Source organism: Eleutherodactylus coqui, chromosome 12 (assembly GCF_035609145.1).
Source record: "Eleutherodactylus coqui strain aEleCoq1 chromosome 12, aEleCoq1.hap1, whole genome shotgun sequence".
NCBI classification, from domain to species: Eukaryota; Metazoa; Chordata; class Amphibia; order Anura; family Eleutherodactylidae; genus Eleutherodactylus; species Eleutherodactylus coqui.
Window position 1 is genome coordinate 29,495,978 of NC_089848.1, and position 18,521 is coordinate 29,514,498.

At 46.6% G+C, this 18,521-nt stretch overlaps 1 protein-coding gene across 1 annotated transcript in view; it reads left to right on the forward strand.

Annotated features, from left to right (window-relative positions):
* The window catches only part of LOC136586548 (polycystin-1-like protein 1), a 258,667-nt gene that overhangs the window by 157,805 nt on the left and 82,341 nt on the right, over positions 1-18,521 (forward strand). The window contains exons 28-32 of the mRNA XM_066584683.1: positions 7,223-7,415; positions 11,167-11,250; positions 14,320-14,527; positions 17,831-17,937; positions 18,119-18,335. Coding sequence (XP_066440780.1) covers positions 7,223-7,415; positions 11,167-11,250; positions 14,320-14,527; positions 17,831-17,937; positions 18,119-18,335 — 809 coding nt within the window. The remainder of the gene's footprint in view (positions 1-7,222; positions 7,416-11,166; positions 11,251-14,319; positions 14,528-17,830; positions 17,938-18,118; positions 18,336-18,521) is intronic.

Sequence of the window (18,521 nt, forward strand, 5' to 3'; positions counted from 1 at the left end):
GCTGTACGCACTGACGGCTTCCATTGCAGTCAATGGAAGCCGTCCATTCACGCTATCTCCCGCTGTAACCAGCGGGAGATAGCGTGAAAAAACGCTTTCCCGCCCACCGCCGAGCGTCATATGACGCCAAATGACGCGGTCCGGCCGCGTCACGTGACACGGCTGGTGACGCGAGAGCGGTGGGCGGTGACGAGCGGTGACGAGCGGTGACGCGGCGGTGGTGGGCGGGGAAGCGATTTCACGCTATCTCCCGCAGGTAAGTATAGGGGCTCTGGGGGGCGCCGTGACGGGCTTCACAGCGGAATATTACGCTGCGGAGCCCGTCACGCTCGTGGGAAGGAGGCCTAACTCAGTATATTCTCTATACAGTATGTGTCTAGTATTTGAAGTAACAATAAACAAAAACCTGTTAAACTAAAGCAAACCGTGCTGGTCGTGTTATTCCTGTTGAAGCTTAGTTTATTCTGTGGGTAGCGTGGAGTAGGCCTCCAGCCACGAGCCCCATATCTTATGGTACTTGTTTGGGCAGCCTCTGTTTTTGTATATAATTTTTTCATAGGGTATTATTGAGTTTACTAAATGGATCCATTGTGTAGTTGAGGGTGGAACTGAGGCCATCCAGTGCATGGCAATCTCTTTCCGTGCTAGGAAGAGTACTTCTTTAAGAAATATTCGGGTATATAATGGCCACAGCTCCTCCTCCAAAATTCCAAATAGTGTTATTTTGGGGTCTAAGTTTATGTTATAGGGGGGTTCTAATAGTTGATTTATAAGGGTTATTACATTGGACCAGTAGGTTTTGACAAATGGGCAGTTCCAGACTAGGTGCCAGAAGTCCGCGTTCGGTTGATTACATCTATGGCAGGAGTCTGAATGGGTGTTCCCTATTTTATATAGGCGACTGGGGGTGAGGTATGATTGGTGGATGATATACAGTTGGATCAATTTGTTGTTTATGGCAGGGGATACTGATAGGTGGGATTCTTCTATTTCTTCCCAATCTTCAGGTGTTAAGGATGGGATGTAGTTTTTCCATTTGTCGAAGATGGGGAGTGGATTGGAGTTTAGTTTTGCTGATAGTAAATGTGTATAGAGGGACGAGATCAGACCTTTAGGGCCTTGCGATTTTAGTATGCCAATCGTAGGAAACTTTGAAATTTGGGTGGAGGTCGGAGGGAATTGAGTGTTCAATGCATGCCTAAGCTGGAAAAACCTGAATAATTGCAGATGTGGGTTTTGGAGCTGCTCACATAGCTGGGTGAATGTAGGAATTATTCCGTCCTTATATATGTCTCCTAGTGTGGTGATACCAAGGTTGATCCAATAGTGAGTGTCTGGAATGGAGAGTAGGGCTGTCAGGCCAGGATTATTCCAAAGGGGAAGGTCTGACACCACATCATGGAACCTTTGGAGTGTTTTGGCTTCTTTCCAGACGCTAAGCGCCAACCTATGTAATGGTAGGATTTCAGATGAAATTGTACATTCTGGGAATTCTAAGTAGTTTAATAAATTGTTGCCCTTTACTTGTTTCGCCAGATAGCGGTCTGCCGTGGGCATTTCCTGAGGTCGGAACCACGACTGAATATTTCTCAGTTGTCCTGCCAGGTAGTACAGTCTAAGATCTGGGAGGGCCATCCCAGCTCGATCCTTCGGCCTTTGTAGCGTTGTAAGGCTCAGTTTAGAACGAGTGGAGTTCCATATAAATGATGTAATGAGAGAGTTGAATGATTGAAAGTACCGTTTAGGGACTTGTAGTGGCATGTGTTGTAATATGTATAGACATTTAGGCTGGATGGCCATTTTGACTAGATTTATACGGCCCGCTACTGATAGCGGTAATTTGGCCCATTTCTTAAATTTGTATTTTAGGGTTTCTTGTAGAGGAATGATGTTGTCTTCTATGGCGTTGTGATATTCGCGTGACATAATTATCCCCAGGTATTTAAACCTAGTGACTATTGCCAGGTCATATCTGGCAACCTGGGGGTCGATTTTGGGGTTAATATTCGTGTACATAATTGTGGATTTGGTCCAATTTATGTAGAGCCCGGAGAATTGGGAGAATTTATTTATGTGGGTCATGGCTTGAGAGAAGGAGGTGTCAGGGTTTGATAGGAAAAGGATAGTGTCGTCTGCATAGAGACTCACTTTGCTTTCAATTCCCCCCCATTCAATGCCCGTTACATTAGTAGAGGATCTTAGGCGGATTGCCAAGGCTTCAATGGCTATAGCAAATAAAGCTGGAGATAGGGGGCATCCTTGGCGGGTGCCTTTTGTGAGCGGGAATTCTGCCGAGGGGATGCCGTTTACTACCACATTAGCCTTCGGGGATTTATATATAGTGTTAATCCATTGTCTGAATTTGGGGCCGAACCCGAAACGGGATAGGCAGGCTTCTAAGAAATTCCACTCTAGGGAGTCAAATGCTTTTTTCATGTCCAATGACACGAGGGCCCAGGGCATGTTGTATTGTCTGCCTAGCTGAATGGCCGTTTGCACTTTGCGGATATTAATCGAAGTGGATTTGCCTGGCATGAAGCCTGTTTGATCAGGGTGTATGATAGATAAAATTACTTGGTTCAATCTAGTGGCCAGAATCTTGGTTAGGATTTTATAATCCACATTTACTAGCGAGATGGGGCGGTAGGAGTTGCAGTCCGTCGGGTCTTTGTCAGGTTTTAGGAGGACTATGATAGATGCTTCATATAGGGAGGGAGGGAGGGATTTTTCCAGTTGGGCCTGGTGTAGGGTTTCGTGTAGGAGTGGGATTAGTTGGTCACTGTATCTCCGGTATATTTCTATTGGGAGGCCGTCAGGTCCGGGGGACTTGTTTGGTGCCATGTCGTTAATAGTTGATTGAATTTCTTCAACTGTTATTGGGGCTTCTAGCTGTTCTATTTGTTCAGCGGATAGTGTTGGGAATGTTAGATCCTGTAGGTAGTTAAGGATTTCAGGGAGAGATGTATGTGAGGATGACCTATAAAGGTCTGCATAATATTCTTTGAAACCAGCTGTTATAGATTGTGCATCAGTGAGTTCTCTACCATGTCTATCTTTAATTTTTAGGATCGTGTTGGCTTGGTTTTCTTGTCTAATTAAATTCGCCAGTAAATGGCTTGATTGGTTTCCCAATTCAAAATAATGCTGCTTCGTGAAGAATAATTTGCGTTTGGTTTTTTCGTATATCTGGTGTTTATATAGACGGGCTAGGCTAAGCCAATTTACCCTGTTGGAGTCTGTGGGGTTGGAGATGTATATTTTTTCAGCATCTGATGTTTGAGTCTCGAGTTCTTTATCGATTTCGGATGTTGATTTTTTGATGTAGGATATGGCCGATTTAAGGCAGCCTCTAAGATAAGCCTTAAAGGTGTCCCACTTCAGGGCGTAATGAGTGTTATTCTCGTGGGCGTCTAGAAACATTGATATGTGTGTTGGAGTTTGATCTTGGGTTTTTAGGAGTTTGAGCCAGAATGGATGTATTTTCCAAGTGGGGGTGAGTTTAAGATTAGGAAATTTAAGTGTTAGTAATATTGGGCTGTGGTCAGATATGCCTCTCGGGCAGTGTGTTATATCCGCTGTGTGGAGTGCCAGTGTTGGGGAGGATAGTATATAATCTATTCTTGAAAGCGTGTTATGTCCTGTAGAGTGGCATGTATATTCAAGGGTGTCAGGGTATTTCGATCGCCAAAGGTCCACCCAGCCCACGCTGTCAAAAAGCTGTTTCATTGGGGAGTCAACTGAGGTGTGGGGTTCAGAGGACTGGTGGAATCTATCTCTACTTGGGTCCATTACTCTGTTAAAGTCTCCCATGCAGATGACATATGCCGATGGGAACTGATGCGCGAACGCTATCGCAGCCTGTATGAGGTGAAGGTTGTTGTGTGGTGGGTTGTAAATGCATATGATGACATATGGTCTGGAGTCAATTTCGGCATGAACAAATATGAATCTACCATCAGGATCTTTTTTGGTGTTTATAGGGTTCCATCTTAGTGATTTGTGTATAAGGAGAGAAACCCCTCTGGAGAGAGAGGTGTGGAAGGAATGGCATGCCCATTGCACCCACGGTTTTTTAAGAAAGTCAACTCTATCTATGGTGAGGTGGGTCTCCTGTAGGCCTACAATGTGTGGGCTGAAACGCTTAATGTAGGAAAAGACTGCTCTGCGTTTGTTAGCGGTGCCCAGGCCTCTCACGTTCCAGCTAAGGCAATTCAACGACATTGGGAAGTATCATGACATATGGCTTGACCGGGAGTTTCAGACAATGTGAGCATGTTTTTTGCGTTGGGGGAGGAAGATTGTACCAGCACAGGTTTGCTTGTGACATAACTAATACACTTTTGTAACAGTATAAACAGTTAACATTTGCCATTCCGCTTAACATTAATGTGTCTCGCGGGTGACTAGGAAAACAATAAGCTACAGTCTAGTGGAGAGTAGCTGTTGTTGTGAGTGGGGGATATTCCGCTGGCCTAAAGGGGATTAATTCCGGACATCAAGTCGTGGGCTATTGTCACTATGGCGGTTGCCGGGTCACCGGCCCGTGCCTTGGAGGCGACATGGGGTCAGGAGAGGAGTGTATCTCCTCAATTTGCTCTTTATGGTATCACCAAAAAGCCAGTGGAACATGGGTCCAAGTACATTTTAGGAAAAGAATTTACATTATCCTCAGTTAGTACATAAATGTTACTTAGCTTGGACTAATTTGTCTCGGACAACACCGGATGCATGCGGAGCCACTCCATGGCTTCAGCTGGGGACTGCAGAAAAATCACTCTATCGTTCGCCACGATCCGCAGGCGGGCCGGGTATGCCATGGAGTATTTAATGCCTCTGTCTCGGAGTTTCCTTTTGATGTCCATGAAAGAGGCTCTTTGCTTCTGCAAGTCTGCTGAAAAGTCAGGGAAAATAGAGATCGCCGCGTTGTTATATTTGAGGGGCCCTTTCAGTCTGGCCTGACGCAGTATTGTGTCTCGATCTCTACAGTTCAGGATTCTTGCCAGAAATGGCCGCGGTGGGGCGCCTGGTATTGGTGGTTTGGTCGGGACGCGGTGGGCTCTTTCTACCGTGAAGGTGGTTGAAAAGGTGTCTTCTCCCAGCATGGTTTTGAGCCAGTTTTCTGTGAAGGATTCTGGTTGAGAGCCCTCGACTCTCTCTGGGAGGCCTATTATACGAACGTTGTTGCGACGTAGCCGGTTTTCAAGATCGTCTGCTTTGGATTGGCAGAATTCTACTTGTCTCGCGGCTTTTAGGACTGCTTTTGGGAGTGGATGTAGGGTATCTTCTGCTTTCGAGATGCGGTCTTCCATTTCGTGCATCCTGCCCCTTAGATTTTGTAAGTCTTGTCGCAATAGGGTGACGTCTGATTTAACTTCGTCTATTTTCCCAGTAAGGGAGGACCTGCAGTTATTTATGGCTTCTAGTAGTTGGCGCAGTGTGGGTTCTGAGTTTTGCCCCGGGTCAGTTTCATTATCTCTGGCCTGTGTGGTCCGGGACGAGCGTGGTGACTGTTCAGTTCCTTCAGTGCGGGAGAATTCTTTAAGTCGCTCTGCGGCCGTGCCGCCTTTGGCGCGAGTACTCATGGCGGGTGGTTATGTAGTCTATATAGTCAGTGAGGCACTCGCCAAGACCACAGCGCTGTCTTGTTTAATTTAATGGGACCAATTGCGTTTTCCCTCTATGGGTCTTAGGGGTTACTTTCCGGTTTGGGGTATGGTCCCCGGAAGCCGATTGGTTTGGTGGCGTCGGGCTTGTTTGGTTGTATAGTATCTGGTAAGTAAGGAGTATTACTGTGTTGTTTTGTTGGTGTGGAGCAAATTACTTGAAGGTATCATAGGTTGCGTTGCCTTTTTGATGGAGGACCTGTAATAGTTTCCCGTACCATCGGCTATAGTTACCGGTTGACTGTCTGTGTCCTCTGGGAGGGGGGGGGGTTTGTTCTGTATCTATGTGCGGTTTGACAAAGGTCTTCCTGACTGTCCCCACTTCCCCCCGTCGTCTGCTTACTTTTTTGGGCGGCTCCTCCCGGAGCTGGGGTTCAGTCCCGGCACACCACGTTCCCTCCGCGCTGATTCAAGCAGGGTGCGGCTCGGCGCGTATGATGCGCCCAAGGCCGGCGGTGAAGGGGTGATGGCGCGCGGTGCGCTCTTCCTCTGCGGCGCGGGTGTTGAAGCGGGGTGCCCCCCGATCGATGGAAAAATGTCGGGGAGAGTGGGTGGCAGCCCCGATTATATATTGACTCCTGCAGGGAGTAGGAGCAGCCTGTTGTGTCAGGCGCCCCCTAAGACGGCAATGAAGGGGTGCCGATATGTGGCTCTGCCTCCCCGATTCCCCCCAGGTGCGGACTGCCAAGCGGGGGCCCGGAGCGTCTTCTATTCACTTGCGGAGGTGGAGAGCGGTGAGCGACAGAAGACCGGCGGGGTTCTACTTCCGCCGGCCGCGGGGCCGAGGACTGCGGCGGAGTTATGTCGGGTGACAGCGCGGGGCCGCTCCGAGGCCGCACTCGTCCGGTGCTGGGCTCCCCGGGGCCGGGCGATGGATGAAGCACTCACCCAGCGATGGCAGAGTCCCGCCGTGGAGCGCCGCTTCCGGTAAGTCCCAGCCGGCGGTGAAGGGGTGCCGGTGCGCCGACTCTTACGGTGTCCCCTTGGTGCTCCTCTTTGGTGGGGGAGCGGGATGTTCGTCCGTCCTCAGCGGGGGCAGGGGGTTGCCGGAGTCTGTCGGGTGCCGATCGCCGGCTTAGGAGTAATGGCGGCGGCAGAAGGGTGTTGGCGCGCCAGCCGTTCCCGCCAGAGTTCGTCCGGTGCAGGAGGGTCCAGGAGAGAGACAGGCTCTTCAGCACGAGCCCGCAACCTCAGCAGGGTTAGGTTAATGTTTATGCCCGGTCCGGTGGGCAAATTAAGGGAGAGCGGCCAGGATTTTTGCAGGATATTGGGATCCCCTGGGGAGCTTCACTCAAATGCGGCCGTCCATCTTGGTCGCTGGCCACGCCCCCGACCGCATTGAAGAGTTGGGATCATCCCTTCCACATGCTGCAGATTTTGGCCACATGCAGATTGACCCGCCGACAGACTTTCACCGCGTGATCCAACCCAGGAGGTGGAAAATGAATAAAACTTGGAATTCTGGAAACAAAAGACTTATAAGTTTAAGTAAATAACTTCTGTGTGATATTTCAGTATTTACATAAACATATATGACTTTACATTTCTATGCATTATAGATGCAGAATACTCTTACATGGCATTAATGGACGCAGACTACAAAAGGCACCCGAAAAATAAGTATATTTCTAATATGGTAAATTACACATTGGATGTGCGGTGGATACAATGCCTACATTGGAGTAATAAGCATTGGAACTCCGAAGACTGCTCTCCTCAGGAGGGCGCTCCAGCCACAGGGTTTACATGCAGGTAAGTCGATGTAGTTGTACGGCACATGTAGCGATGGTTGTGCTCATCTGAGAATTACTACGTACAATATGTTACCACTTAACACCGTATGATCATCAGGATCGCCCATTTGTGTTACATCTGACCCATTCCTGGATGATGATAAATAGGTAGATCCGGTGGCTAAAGGACATTCAGACTGGGAAACGTACTATGAGCAAAGGAAGGTGAAGTATGCAGACTGGTCTGAGGGCGCTAACCCAGGGGGCAGGGAACGCTGGCTATATTTTATCCTGGACTGGTTTGGCCTAAAGGCAGGGCTTTACTTGGAGTTCATGTGAATTTCACAACAGTTCGGATTAGGGCACGAAATCCAAAGTAAAATATCCACAGGATAGCGGATAACTTGTTCATCTGTGGGCTCTCACCACTGAGACCCCCACTGATATCAAAAATGGGGGTCCCGTATCCCTCTCTGTCAGTGCAGGGGTCGCTTCTCCCCCACAATGACATGAGAATGAATGGAGCGCTGGCCGAGCATGCGTGGTCGGTGCTCCATTGATTTCAGTGTGGATGATGGAAATACCCGAGCGCTTGCCGATCTGCTGTCTCCACAGCCCTACTGAAAGTAAATGGAGCAGTAGCACACTTGCACGACCAGCGTTCCATTCAATCTCCTCCTCACTGAGGGTGCGTGTGTGTAGGAACCCCGCAGTGAGGAGGACGGGGGAAACGCGAGACCCCCGTTGTCGAGATTGGTGAATAGGAGATAATCTTGTATTCTTGGTAATACGCTATTCTGTTTGAATTTGTTACTGTTACTGCTGATAACAATATATCTCATCTCATGTGGACGTGAGGCTCTGATCTGATTGCCACATGGTGTTTTTTTCTGGGGCCCCTTCCATCTGTGGGGAACAGGATAATGATTCGGGTTGAACAGGAACTGTGATGGGACCTGCTGAGGGGTTGGTCTGCACTGGTGGTGGGTCATGGGGGCTTTATTGACATAGGGACATGAGGCTATTGTGTCACGGATCAGGCCACGCTACATTGGGGTGCAGCGAGTGTTGCTCTATACCAAATGCAATCCTAGATGTCGTCACCCATTGGATGCTATGTGGGAAGTTCTGAAATAACTGAGTCTTGCACATCTTTATACTGATAATCAAAAGTTTGATTTTAATAGAACGGTTCAACAGGAGGCCTTAATCTGGCTGTAGGAATCAATGCAATGATAGCAATGAGAGAGTTACCGTCTAGGTGTTACTCGGGCCACAGGTAAACTACGAAGTCCTAAAGTCTCTGTTGGAGTCCCACTTAGCAGGAATCAACACAGGTCACACATTAATCCTCCTGTATACCGGGTCTACTCACACACAGGCTCTCCTCAATCCAGTGCCCGCCGTTGGCAGAAAAGCAGCTGTACAGTGGTGGAAAACAAAGGAGCCAGACTGAGACTTGTCGTGGTGGCGGAAGGCAGGGATCTCCTGCTGCTTTGATAAGCCTCCCTGTAAGGCTTCCTGCTGGTGGCCCTGTAAGCGCCAGCTTGCTCAGTCCGCTGCACCTCACACCACTACCCCATGCCTGGAACGTCACTAGTAGAGATGAGCGAGCGCGCTCAGATATGGCAGTTACTTGAGCGACCTCGCTTTTCTCGAGTAACTGCATTCTTGTCCGCGCGTGCTCGGGGGGGGGGCGGGGATCTTTCACTCTTCACTCTCTCCCCCGCTGCCTCACGCACCCCCCCCCCCCCCCCCCGAACACGCTCGGACAAGAATGCAGTTACTCGAGAAGAGTGAGGCTCGCTCCGGTAACTGACTTATTCGATCATGCTCGCTCATCTCTAGTCACTAGACATCCTAGACGCTCTGAGATAAAGACCAAGGCAAAGAAAAGGGAACAGAAGTGAAGACACTGACATAGGAAAAATAACAAAAGCAATTAAACATAACACTGAACACTGGCCAGTATACAAGGAGTATAACCAGCATCGGTATAACCCCAGGGCTGGTTTAAAGCACACCTGAGTTACCTGATAACTTTTTAGAATAAGTTGTCATGTGTGCACATGAGGAATAACCACCTTTCTGGCCATTATATGACTTCTATTCCTGCATTTTCCCACATTTGCCTGTGTATGATGTATATCTGCTTCTCTGTCCTCTCAGGAATGGTGGGAGCTATTGTTATTGCTGTTCTGTCTGCTATAGACAGAGGACTACAGAGATTCTTGCTTTCTAAGTGGCTATCACACACACATCAGGCAGGAGTGTGCAGAATGACGTAGCAGTGTACATGTGTATAAACAGCTGAACATTTTCACCATTCTCTCTACTTGTAGCTCTCTGTGTGTGTTTCTCCCTCTGCCCTCCTCTGGCTCTCTGCATGCAGCTCCGTGAGCATTGATGCCTCGTCCTCTGCTCCCTCCTATTGTTCCACCTGTCAGTAAAGAGCTAGCAGACCGGAAAGGGAGACAGCACTTCGGAGGGATTTATCAGCACATTTACATAAAGTACACAGTGCTTTGGCTAATTATCACACAGCCTATCACATAAACACAAGTTGTTTGAAAAGTTAGTGACCCTTTAAAAACCCCACTAAAACACCTGATAGGCTGGCTGGTATAACAAGCAGCCCGGCCAATCATCAAGCTACTACATAACGGAGATGTTTCTTCCTAAAGCTTTACAAATATAATGATTCTATGCCTGCGCTCCCAGACGCATCTCATGGTCCAGCGCTGACACTGTGACTTTACTCATGCCGACTCCTAGACCGTGTCTGAAGCCCCCAGATACCCTGTGATTGCCAAATATTTCATATTTTACTATATAACTTTAGTGATTTCAAATGTCTTATTAAAACCTTAAATTGGATATTTGTACAAAAATGAAAATCGAGTCAGCGATATCCACTGTTTCAGAGAATATTGATTACTAGACATCCACCACTAATTCACATTCATGTTTTAAAAAGTATTAGATTACTTAGAAGCCCAGAAGAAAATGATCCATCTAATCTGCCTTTATATTGTGTCCTTTTTATTGCTTTCTTAAATCTAAAGGCCCATTTACACGGGACGAATGTCGGCCAAACGATGCTCGACACTCGTCCCTGTGTGTCCTCGCTCCTGTTGCGTGGGCACTATTATTGCTGACTTGTTCACAGAGCGGCCAGCAGGGGGCCCAGGCGGCTGCAGGAGATTTCTCTCCCCGCTCTCTCCCACCCCTCTCTATTCACTTAACATAGCAGCGATTCATAACTGAACTGCTGCTATTTACACTGAACGATCAGCTCATCCTCCATCGTTTATGCAGCTTATGGCGCTGGACGATGAGCTGATCGCTGACCGTTCAGTGTAAATAGCAGTCGGTCAGTACTAAACAGCTGCTATGTTAAGTGAATGGAGAGGGGCGGGGGAGCGAGGAGAGAAATCTCCCGTAGTCGCCCCGGCCCCTGCTGGCCGCTCTGTGAGCAAGCCAGCGATACTAGCGCTCACACAACATCACAGGAGCGAGGACACACAGGGACGAGTGACGAGCATTGTTTGCCCGACATTCGCCTTGTGTAAACGGGCCTTAAGTTTATCCTCCGCAGCTTAAATTCACTTAATGTAGATTTTCTAACCACGTCTGCTGGAAGTTAGTTTCCAGCATCTACTAGTTTCAGTAAAATATTAGTTTCAGCCATTGCATGTGATCTTTCCCAGCTGATTTCAGATTATTTGGGGCATGACAAACTCATGACTAGTTTTGATTTCTGTTTTTAGCTGTGCCCATATAGGGACGTACACCACGGCAAGCCGACGAGTCTCCAGTCAGTATAATGTGGAAGACGTCTCACAGTTTGTAAGGTAAACATGTATGAAATATTATGGTATTATGGAACCTTTCTTATACTGTAAGCTTTCTCTTGTAAAGGGAACCTGGCACCCTGGAATAACACCAGAAACTAAGTTATAGTGTTCAGGGAGGTGACAGAGAGACGGGGATGTCATTATTTTATACCTGCCTGTTTCCTCTGTATCTACCGATGAAGTCTGCATGCAGTCTGAAAATCTGACTCTTTTCAGACCGCTGTGCACACACTCCCATAGACTTCCCAGATACTTTGGTCAATTCTGACTGCCACATCTGAGTGTTTTTATTGAAATTTTTTGTTTTAGAAAATACCGTATATACTTGAGTATTAGCCGACCCGAGTATAAGCCAAGACTATAAGTTTCACCACAAAAAACTGGGAAAATTTATTGACTCGGGTATAAGCCGAGCTATACTCGAGTATATACTAGGTTAAAAAAACCTCCATACTCACCTCCCAGCCGGCGTCTGGGTCTGTGCGACAAGCTTCTTGAATTCTCCCTGCTGTCATCCCCCGCCGTCCTCTCTGTTTGGCTCTGTCAGTGCTGTGTAAGTAAGCGCTGTGATTGGATTGAGCACCAGCCAATCACAGCTGGCACTTGATCCAATCACAGCGCTTTTCACACAGCACTGACGGCAGGGGATTTGAAAGCCGAGCAGAGAGATGACAGCGGGGAGAATTCTAAAGCAGCTTGATTGGCTGTAAATGATCGAGCACCAGTTGTGATTGGCTGACACTCGATCCAATCACAGCTCTTACTTACGCAGCGCTGACAGTGGGAGATGACACAGCCTAGCAAAGTGGATGGCGGGGAATTACAGCGGAGAGAATTCAAGCAGCCTGCCGCACCGCCGCCGGAGACACAGATGCCGGCTGGGAGGTGAGTATGGAGGGTTTTTTTAAGCCTTCCCTGAGTATAAGCCGAGGGGGGCTTTTTCAGCACAAAAAAATGTGCTGAAAAACTAGGCTTATACTCGAGTATATACAGTAGTTTTTCCCTTTACCCAATGCTTTCACTATTTACCATATAAAAATAACAAAAAAGCTGCACATAATTGTTGCCACGTCTGTAGTAATCTGTACTATAAAATATGACATTATCTATCCAGTAAGTAAGCAACACAAAAAAATGTCAAAATGGCTGTTTTCTGTACATCTCACTTCCCAAAACCAAAATAAAAAGTCATCAAAAAGTTGTATAAACCTCAAAGTAGCAATAAAAACTACAAGTCGCCTCTTATGGAATAAAAAAAACCCTCATACAGCTCAGTCGAAAAATAACGCTGCTATGGTCTTGGAACGTGGGGAAACAAAAAAAAAAAGTTTTTTAATGTTCAAAAGTAGTAAAACATAATAAAAGCCGTATAAACTCAGTGTTCTCATGATCGTAACGACCTGTAAAATATAATAGACATAACATTCATACCACATTGTGAATGAAATGACTGAATCCAAGGAATTGGGAAATTGCTTTTTTCAATCGGCCTTCACCTCCTCGAAAATTGTAAAAGTTCTCTAAAACCTGATCTGTACCGGCATTTGTATTTGTCCGCAATATACAGGGTGTTATAACGCTACAGTGGCTAAAGAAAGGAGAAAGCTTATGACTGCTGGAACACAAAGGGGAGAAGTGTATTATCCCTTAAGGCTAATATTAGTTATGGCACTAAGGAGTTAAAGATGCACTTAAGGCGACTGAGTTATGAGCCAACAATATGAGGGACATTAATGTAAAATCTTCAATAACAAAGTGACATTTATGGGAGGTTGTACAATTATAATGTGACAATTAGTCCTCATTGACATAGTTCAGTGCATGTCAGGTCCATGTGGGATTTTTTGGCCTATGACCCTGTCGGCGGGTCAGATCCGTGTGCGGCTGCCTGGCAGGGTTTCTGCATGGACGCTGTCAGGAACGGACATGTCGGTTCTGTTTTCTCCACAATGCAGATTTTACATTCTGCGCTGTATGAAGTACAGAGCTAATTTCTATAGCATTCAACTGAATACTAAAGGGGCATGCGCCGATATCCACACAACATGATGCCCTTAAGGGCTCCTACCCACTAGCGATAGGGTTTCTTGCGAGAGTGAGTGAAAACCAATAAGTATGAAACCAATGATTTCTAATGGTTTCATACTCATTTGCGTTGTGTGCACTGAAGCCTCGCAGTGCTAAAGAAAACCTGCGCTATTGCCCATTGTTTTCAATGAGGTCAGTGGCAGCAGCGCCAGCCCCATTGAAAAAATAGGGAGTACATCGTGGTCCCTGCAAGGATGAAGAAATCCTCTGCCACAGCTGTAAGGATTCTCCGCGGGGATGGAGGAGTCCCCTGCCATAGCTGTCACAGCTGTGTCAGGGGAGCACGATGTACTCCCTATGTTGTCAATGGGGCTGGCGCTAGTGCAGGTATTTCTTAATGATCCGAGGCTTGAGTGAATAATTGCAAATGAGTATGAAACCATTGAAAATCATTGGTTTCATAATCCTGTGTTTTCGCTCGCTCTCGCATCGCAAGAAAACCTATCGCTAGTGGGTAGGCGCCCTAAAACAGAACTTTAGAGGATGAAGCAGCTTAAGACTTACTGTGGCCCTTTGAAGTAAGGTTATAGGGCAATGTGTTCCTCCAATCAAAAAAGGTTGTGCGTCCCCTACTAGAGAGTACATGCTCTGTATAAGAAGACCATCCTAGACCGAGCGGGCACAAGAAATGATTATATCTCTGGTGCCCACACTGGATACCTCACAGTACACTGGTATAAAGAATGAATATTCTCTTTTTACAGCTGCTACAATCACAAGCAGGCTAATTGGCTGTAGTGCGTGCAATGTGCTTGTAGACACGGGATATAACTGACTAACGAGGGCTGCAGTGCAGCAGCAGAGAGCGGCATGGGCAGCCATACTGGGAAATGACAAGACTTATGTCCACTAAAGCTGCACCCTGATCGTTGTCTGACCAAACAGTATAGTGAGACTGTGAGAAATCTAACAAGCGTTATAAGCCACACAGGGGCATTTATATGGAGAAGAACTAATATTTGTATTTTTTTCATGTAGCCCAACTAAAAACCTGATCCCACCCGTCGTTGTTGGGATTTGCGCCCTGATCTACATTTTACTGATGTTTTCTGGTAAAATTAAGGACCGACATGAAGATCCAAAAGACGGCTTTGTGTTTCTTCAGGATAACTCTCCAAGGGATCAGCAGCAATATGCTGTTATGGTTGATGTCGGTTTCCGGTCTAGACCAAAGACCACAGCAAAGGTGATGTGATGCTGATACTGGAATGAGAATGCATAATATATATCTTAAATGGATTGTGTCATCAGAAGAAAATAAGTTTTTATCTTAAACATGTTTCTTTAGAATCCTTCATTTAGGAAGCAAACAGACTGATAGAATGTGTGTATATTTATTAAAAGCACCAAAATTGGTAGAACTTTGTAAAAATTGCCTTTTTCACATTTTCGACTGCAATATGTCAAATATGTGCAAACATACTGTGTACGAATTGTTGATAAGATATATATTTCCAGCTGTTCCCTTTATTCTGGAAGCACATTTGAAAAACTTTAGTTTTTTAAAAAACCATTTAGGAGACGTGCAAATTTAACGTTACTTGTCAACATTTTGAGTAACACTTTGTTTTCCTACACAAAGCCAAGATTGCAAAGACTCATAGGTATCAGAATGATAGATACACCCACAAATTACCGCATTTTAAAAACAACACCCCTTAATGTATCACTGAGGAGTCAGGAGTATTTTTACCCCACGGTTTCTTTTCAGGAGTTAATGCAATTTAGAGGAGAAAAAAATTAAATTTCATTTTTTTTTTGCAAATATGTCATTTTAAAGACAAGATTTTTTTCTATAATTCACATGAAAATTAGGATTTGCACCCCAAAATGGATCTCCCTGTTTGTCCTGTGTTCAGAAACATACCCTTTGTGGCCCTAATCTTCTGTCTGTATGCACAACGGAGCCCAAAATTAAAGGAGCAGCTGGTGGTTTTCAGAACAGACATTTTGCTTGCAGATATTTCAGGCCCCATAGCACAACTATAGAACCCTTGAGCACCCAAAACGATGGCAAACCCCCACAAATGACCCCATAATGAAATAAAGTCATCTAGGGGTGTACTGCATATTTTGACCCCTCAGTTTTTGAATTAATCTAAGCAAAAGGAAAAAATTACTGTCAAGGACTGGAGTCCGGTCAACTAGAAGTCCCTATAACTACCCGCAACCCCTGTCCCTACCTACTTGCCCCCCAAGGCTAAGCCCTAGGACGACAACTGGGCGACAGTCTCTAGGCTAGCTAAGGAGGCGGGGCAGGAGTCAGACATACAGATAAATACGAGTCACAAACAAAACACAAGGCAGGTCAGGCAATCCAGGTCGGGAATGGGCGGAAACGCAGTACAAAAGGGTCAGGCGAAGGCGAAGTCGGTTTCAGAGCAAGGGAGTCAAAAACAGGAAGCGCGAGTGCAATTGAAGACCAAACATACAGTGGCAGTGCTGGACAGGAACTGAAAGGTTTAAATGCTGTCAGAACTCCCACCCCAGCAGCTAATTAGGGGGGGAGCCTTACTGTAACAGGACCCAGTCGTGGAGCACTGGAAAACCCCTTCCCCCGCATTTGCTGGGCGGGCGGAGACAGAGGAAGCGCGCTCGGCTATCATGGCAACGGGGACGCTGGGTGGGGCGGCGTCCGCCGCGTCCCTAGCAACCCACTGGTGTACAGAACTACGGCAGCCAGGGGAGGTCACCAACACCGGGGCTCCCCTGCGCTGTACCCCAGACGCCCAGGTGATAGGACCAGTGGTGCGGGCACGGAGGCCCCGGGAGCCGCTGGTACTGACAATTACAGTTTTCATTTTTTGGCAATTGTCATTGTAAAAACTGCTTTTTTTAATAGAAAACACATGAATGAAGACTTTAACCCCAACATGGATCCACCTGTTTGTCCCGTCTCGGAAACATACCCATTGTAGTCCTAATCTGCTTACAGGACACATGGCAGGCCTATAATGCAGGGAACACCCGTTGGCTTTCAGGGCACAACTGAATATATTTTACTCCCCATTGCTCACTTGTAGAACCGTCCTGCTGCCAAAACGATACGCTGTGGCAGGGTTTAGGAGGATTGACAGCCAACGCAAGTGATCAAAAGATTGCATTATAAGTCCTAGGGGACTAAGAAAAATTCAATATATGTAAAATGAAAGCTCTTTGGAAATTCCAATGTCTTGCTTTGGTTCTTTAATTAGAATATTTACAGACATGCGAGAAGTCCTGGGATGGCAGCATGTAGATTGATTATAAAGTGGCATGACCTCAGGTGACTGCCTAGGAATGCCCACACCTGTATAATTTGGGAGGCGTTATCTTGTGAGACTGAACATTGTGCTCATGGTAAGGCGATATGATTTATCGGATATTAGTGGATGCCAGATGGATGGGACATTCCATTTTTGAAGCTGTGCGGGCATTTATCGTTCCTTGGTCCGCAGTGTTAGGTGTGTATCGGGAATGCATTATTGAAGGCATTACCACCCATAGTGGACAGAACGGGGTACTTACTGATCGTGACATTAACAGTCGATGCAGGAAGTCCCGCACACACATTCCGCAGGGCAGTCCAGCAGGGGGTATGGGAGCAGAAGACCCACCAGACTGCCTCTATTAACACCATGACACCGGACACAGCGCCTCACCTTGGCTCGTGAGATTAATAAATGGACCCTAGAGAACTGGCAACATGTAATGTGGTCGGATGAGTCATGGTACCAGTTGTTTCAGTAGACCCCATGGACCCCAGTTGACAATAAGACACTGTGCAGGCTGATGGTGGTTCCCATCTGGTGTGGATGTGTTCTCATGGCATGGCTTCGATCCACTGGTGCTCCTACAGACGTCAATGGCCAGTGCATACTATATTTCTTTGGTTAGTGACCATTTGCAGCCCTTCATGGACTTCATGTACCCCACAATGATGGGATATTCCAGCAGGATAATGCGCTATTATTCAGAATTGGTTCAAGGAACATTCAGGAGATTTCCTACCGATGGTGTGGCCTGAATTGTTCTCCTGACGTGAATCCAATCACGCAGTTATGGGATGTGGTGGAGAGATCAATTTGCACCCGCGATCATGCACCTACAATTACCACGGAACTGTGGGTGGATATCTAGATGGCTTAACATCCTTCCAGACATCTTCCGTCTAATTGTGGAATTGATCCAACATCCAGTTGCTGCACTGTGCTGAGCTAGAGGGAGTCCTACGATATTAGTTCCTGTCCCATGACTTTTGGCATGTCAGTGTAAATGAAGCAGTAAGACCCACTCTCAGCAAGCCACATCACACTGCATAGGGTCAAAAACAAAACAAACCCGGACCGCACTTTGCCATTATATTGGCTATGTGTAAGTATAGAAGGTCGTAAATGAAACCCTTTATAATTTGCCTTTATAAAAATGCTAAGTTTGTACTGTAATCGCCATCCTATCCCCGCCTGACTCGTCACAAAGGAAGGAATGCTTAATCAGCATGTTGTTCTAGGTTTACATTATCTTACACGGCGAGGACGGTGTTTCTGAGACGCGGGAGCTGTATGGCCCGGAGAAGCCTCTGTTTGGCAGAAATTCACGACACACCTTTATAATGAGGTAAATAAATACGTATCCTAATACCGAGTCTTGTAGGAGGAAGACTTACTGCAGACGGATGAAGGAACTCCATTGTCTTATCACTGCTAATACAAGTAATTGTGAAGGAACATACGGTTTAATGTGGATGAGCGCCGACAGCGAACTCTGTATTACTAGCGGATATCACTTATGTTCCCAGTGTGCCGGAGAGTCTTGGGCCGTTGTGGAAGATTCACATTTGGCATAACAACATTGGTCAATCCCCAAGTATCTACCTCAGCCATGTGATCGTCAAGGACCTGCATAGTGGAGCCAGTTGGTTGTTCTATGCAGAATGTTGGCTAGCCATTGATGAGGGAGATGGGAAGGTGGAGCGGGAACTGACATCTGTAGGACATGGATTAGGATTCAGAAGGGTAAGTGTATTAGTCATTCAGCCATGAAAACAAGATGGCCTTTTTATTGTACCACCATCTCGGGACAAAAGAAATGTGGCAGAAAGAGGTGCGAGTCATGTGCGCCATATGTACGAGCCGCGTTCAGCGCTGGTTATGGCCGTTTTAAGAAACGGTGCATTAAGTGAAGTGTCGTCAGAATCTGCA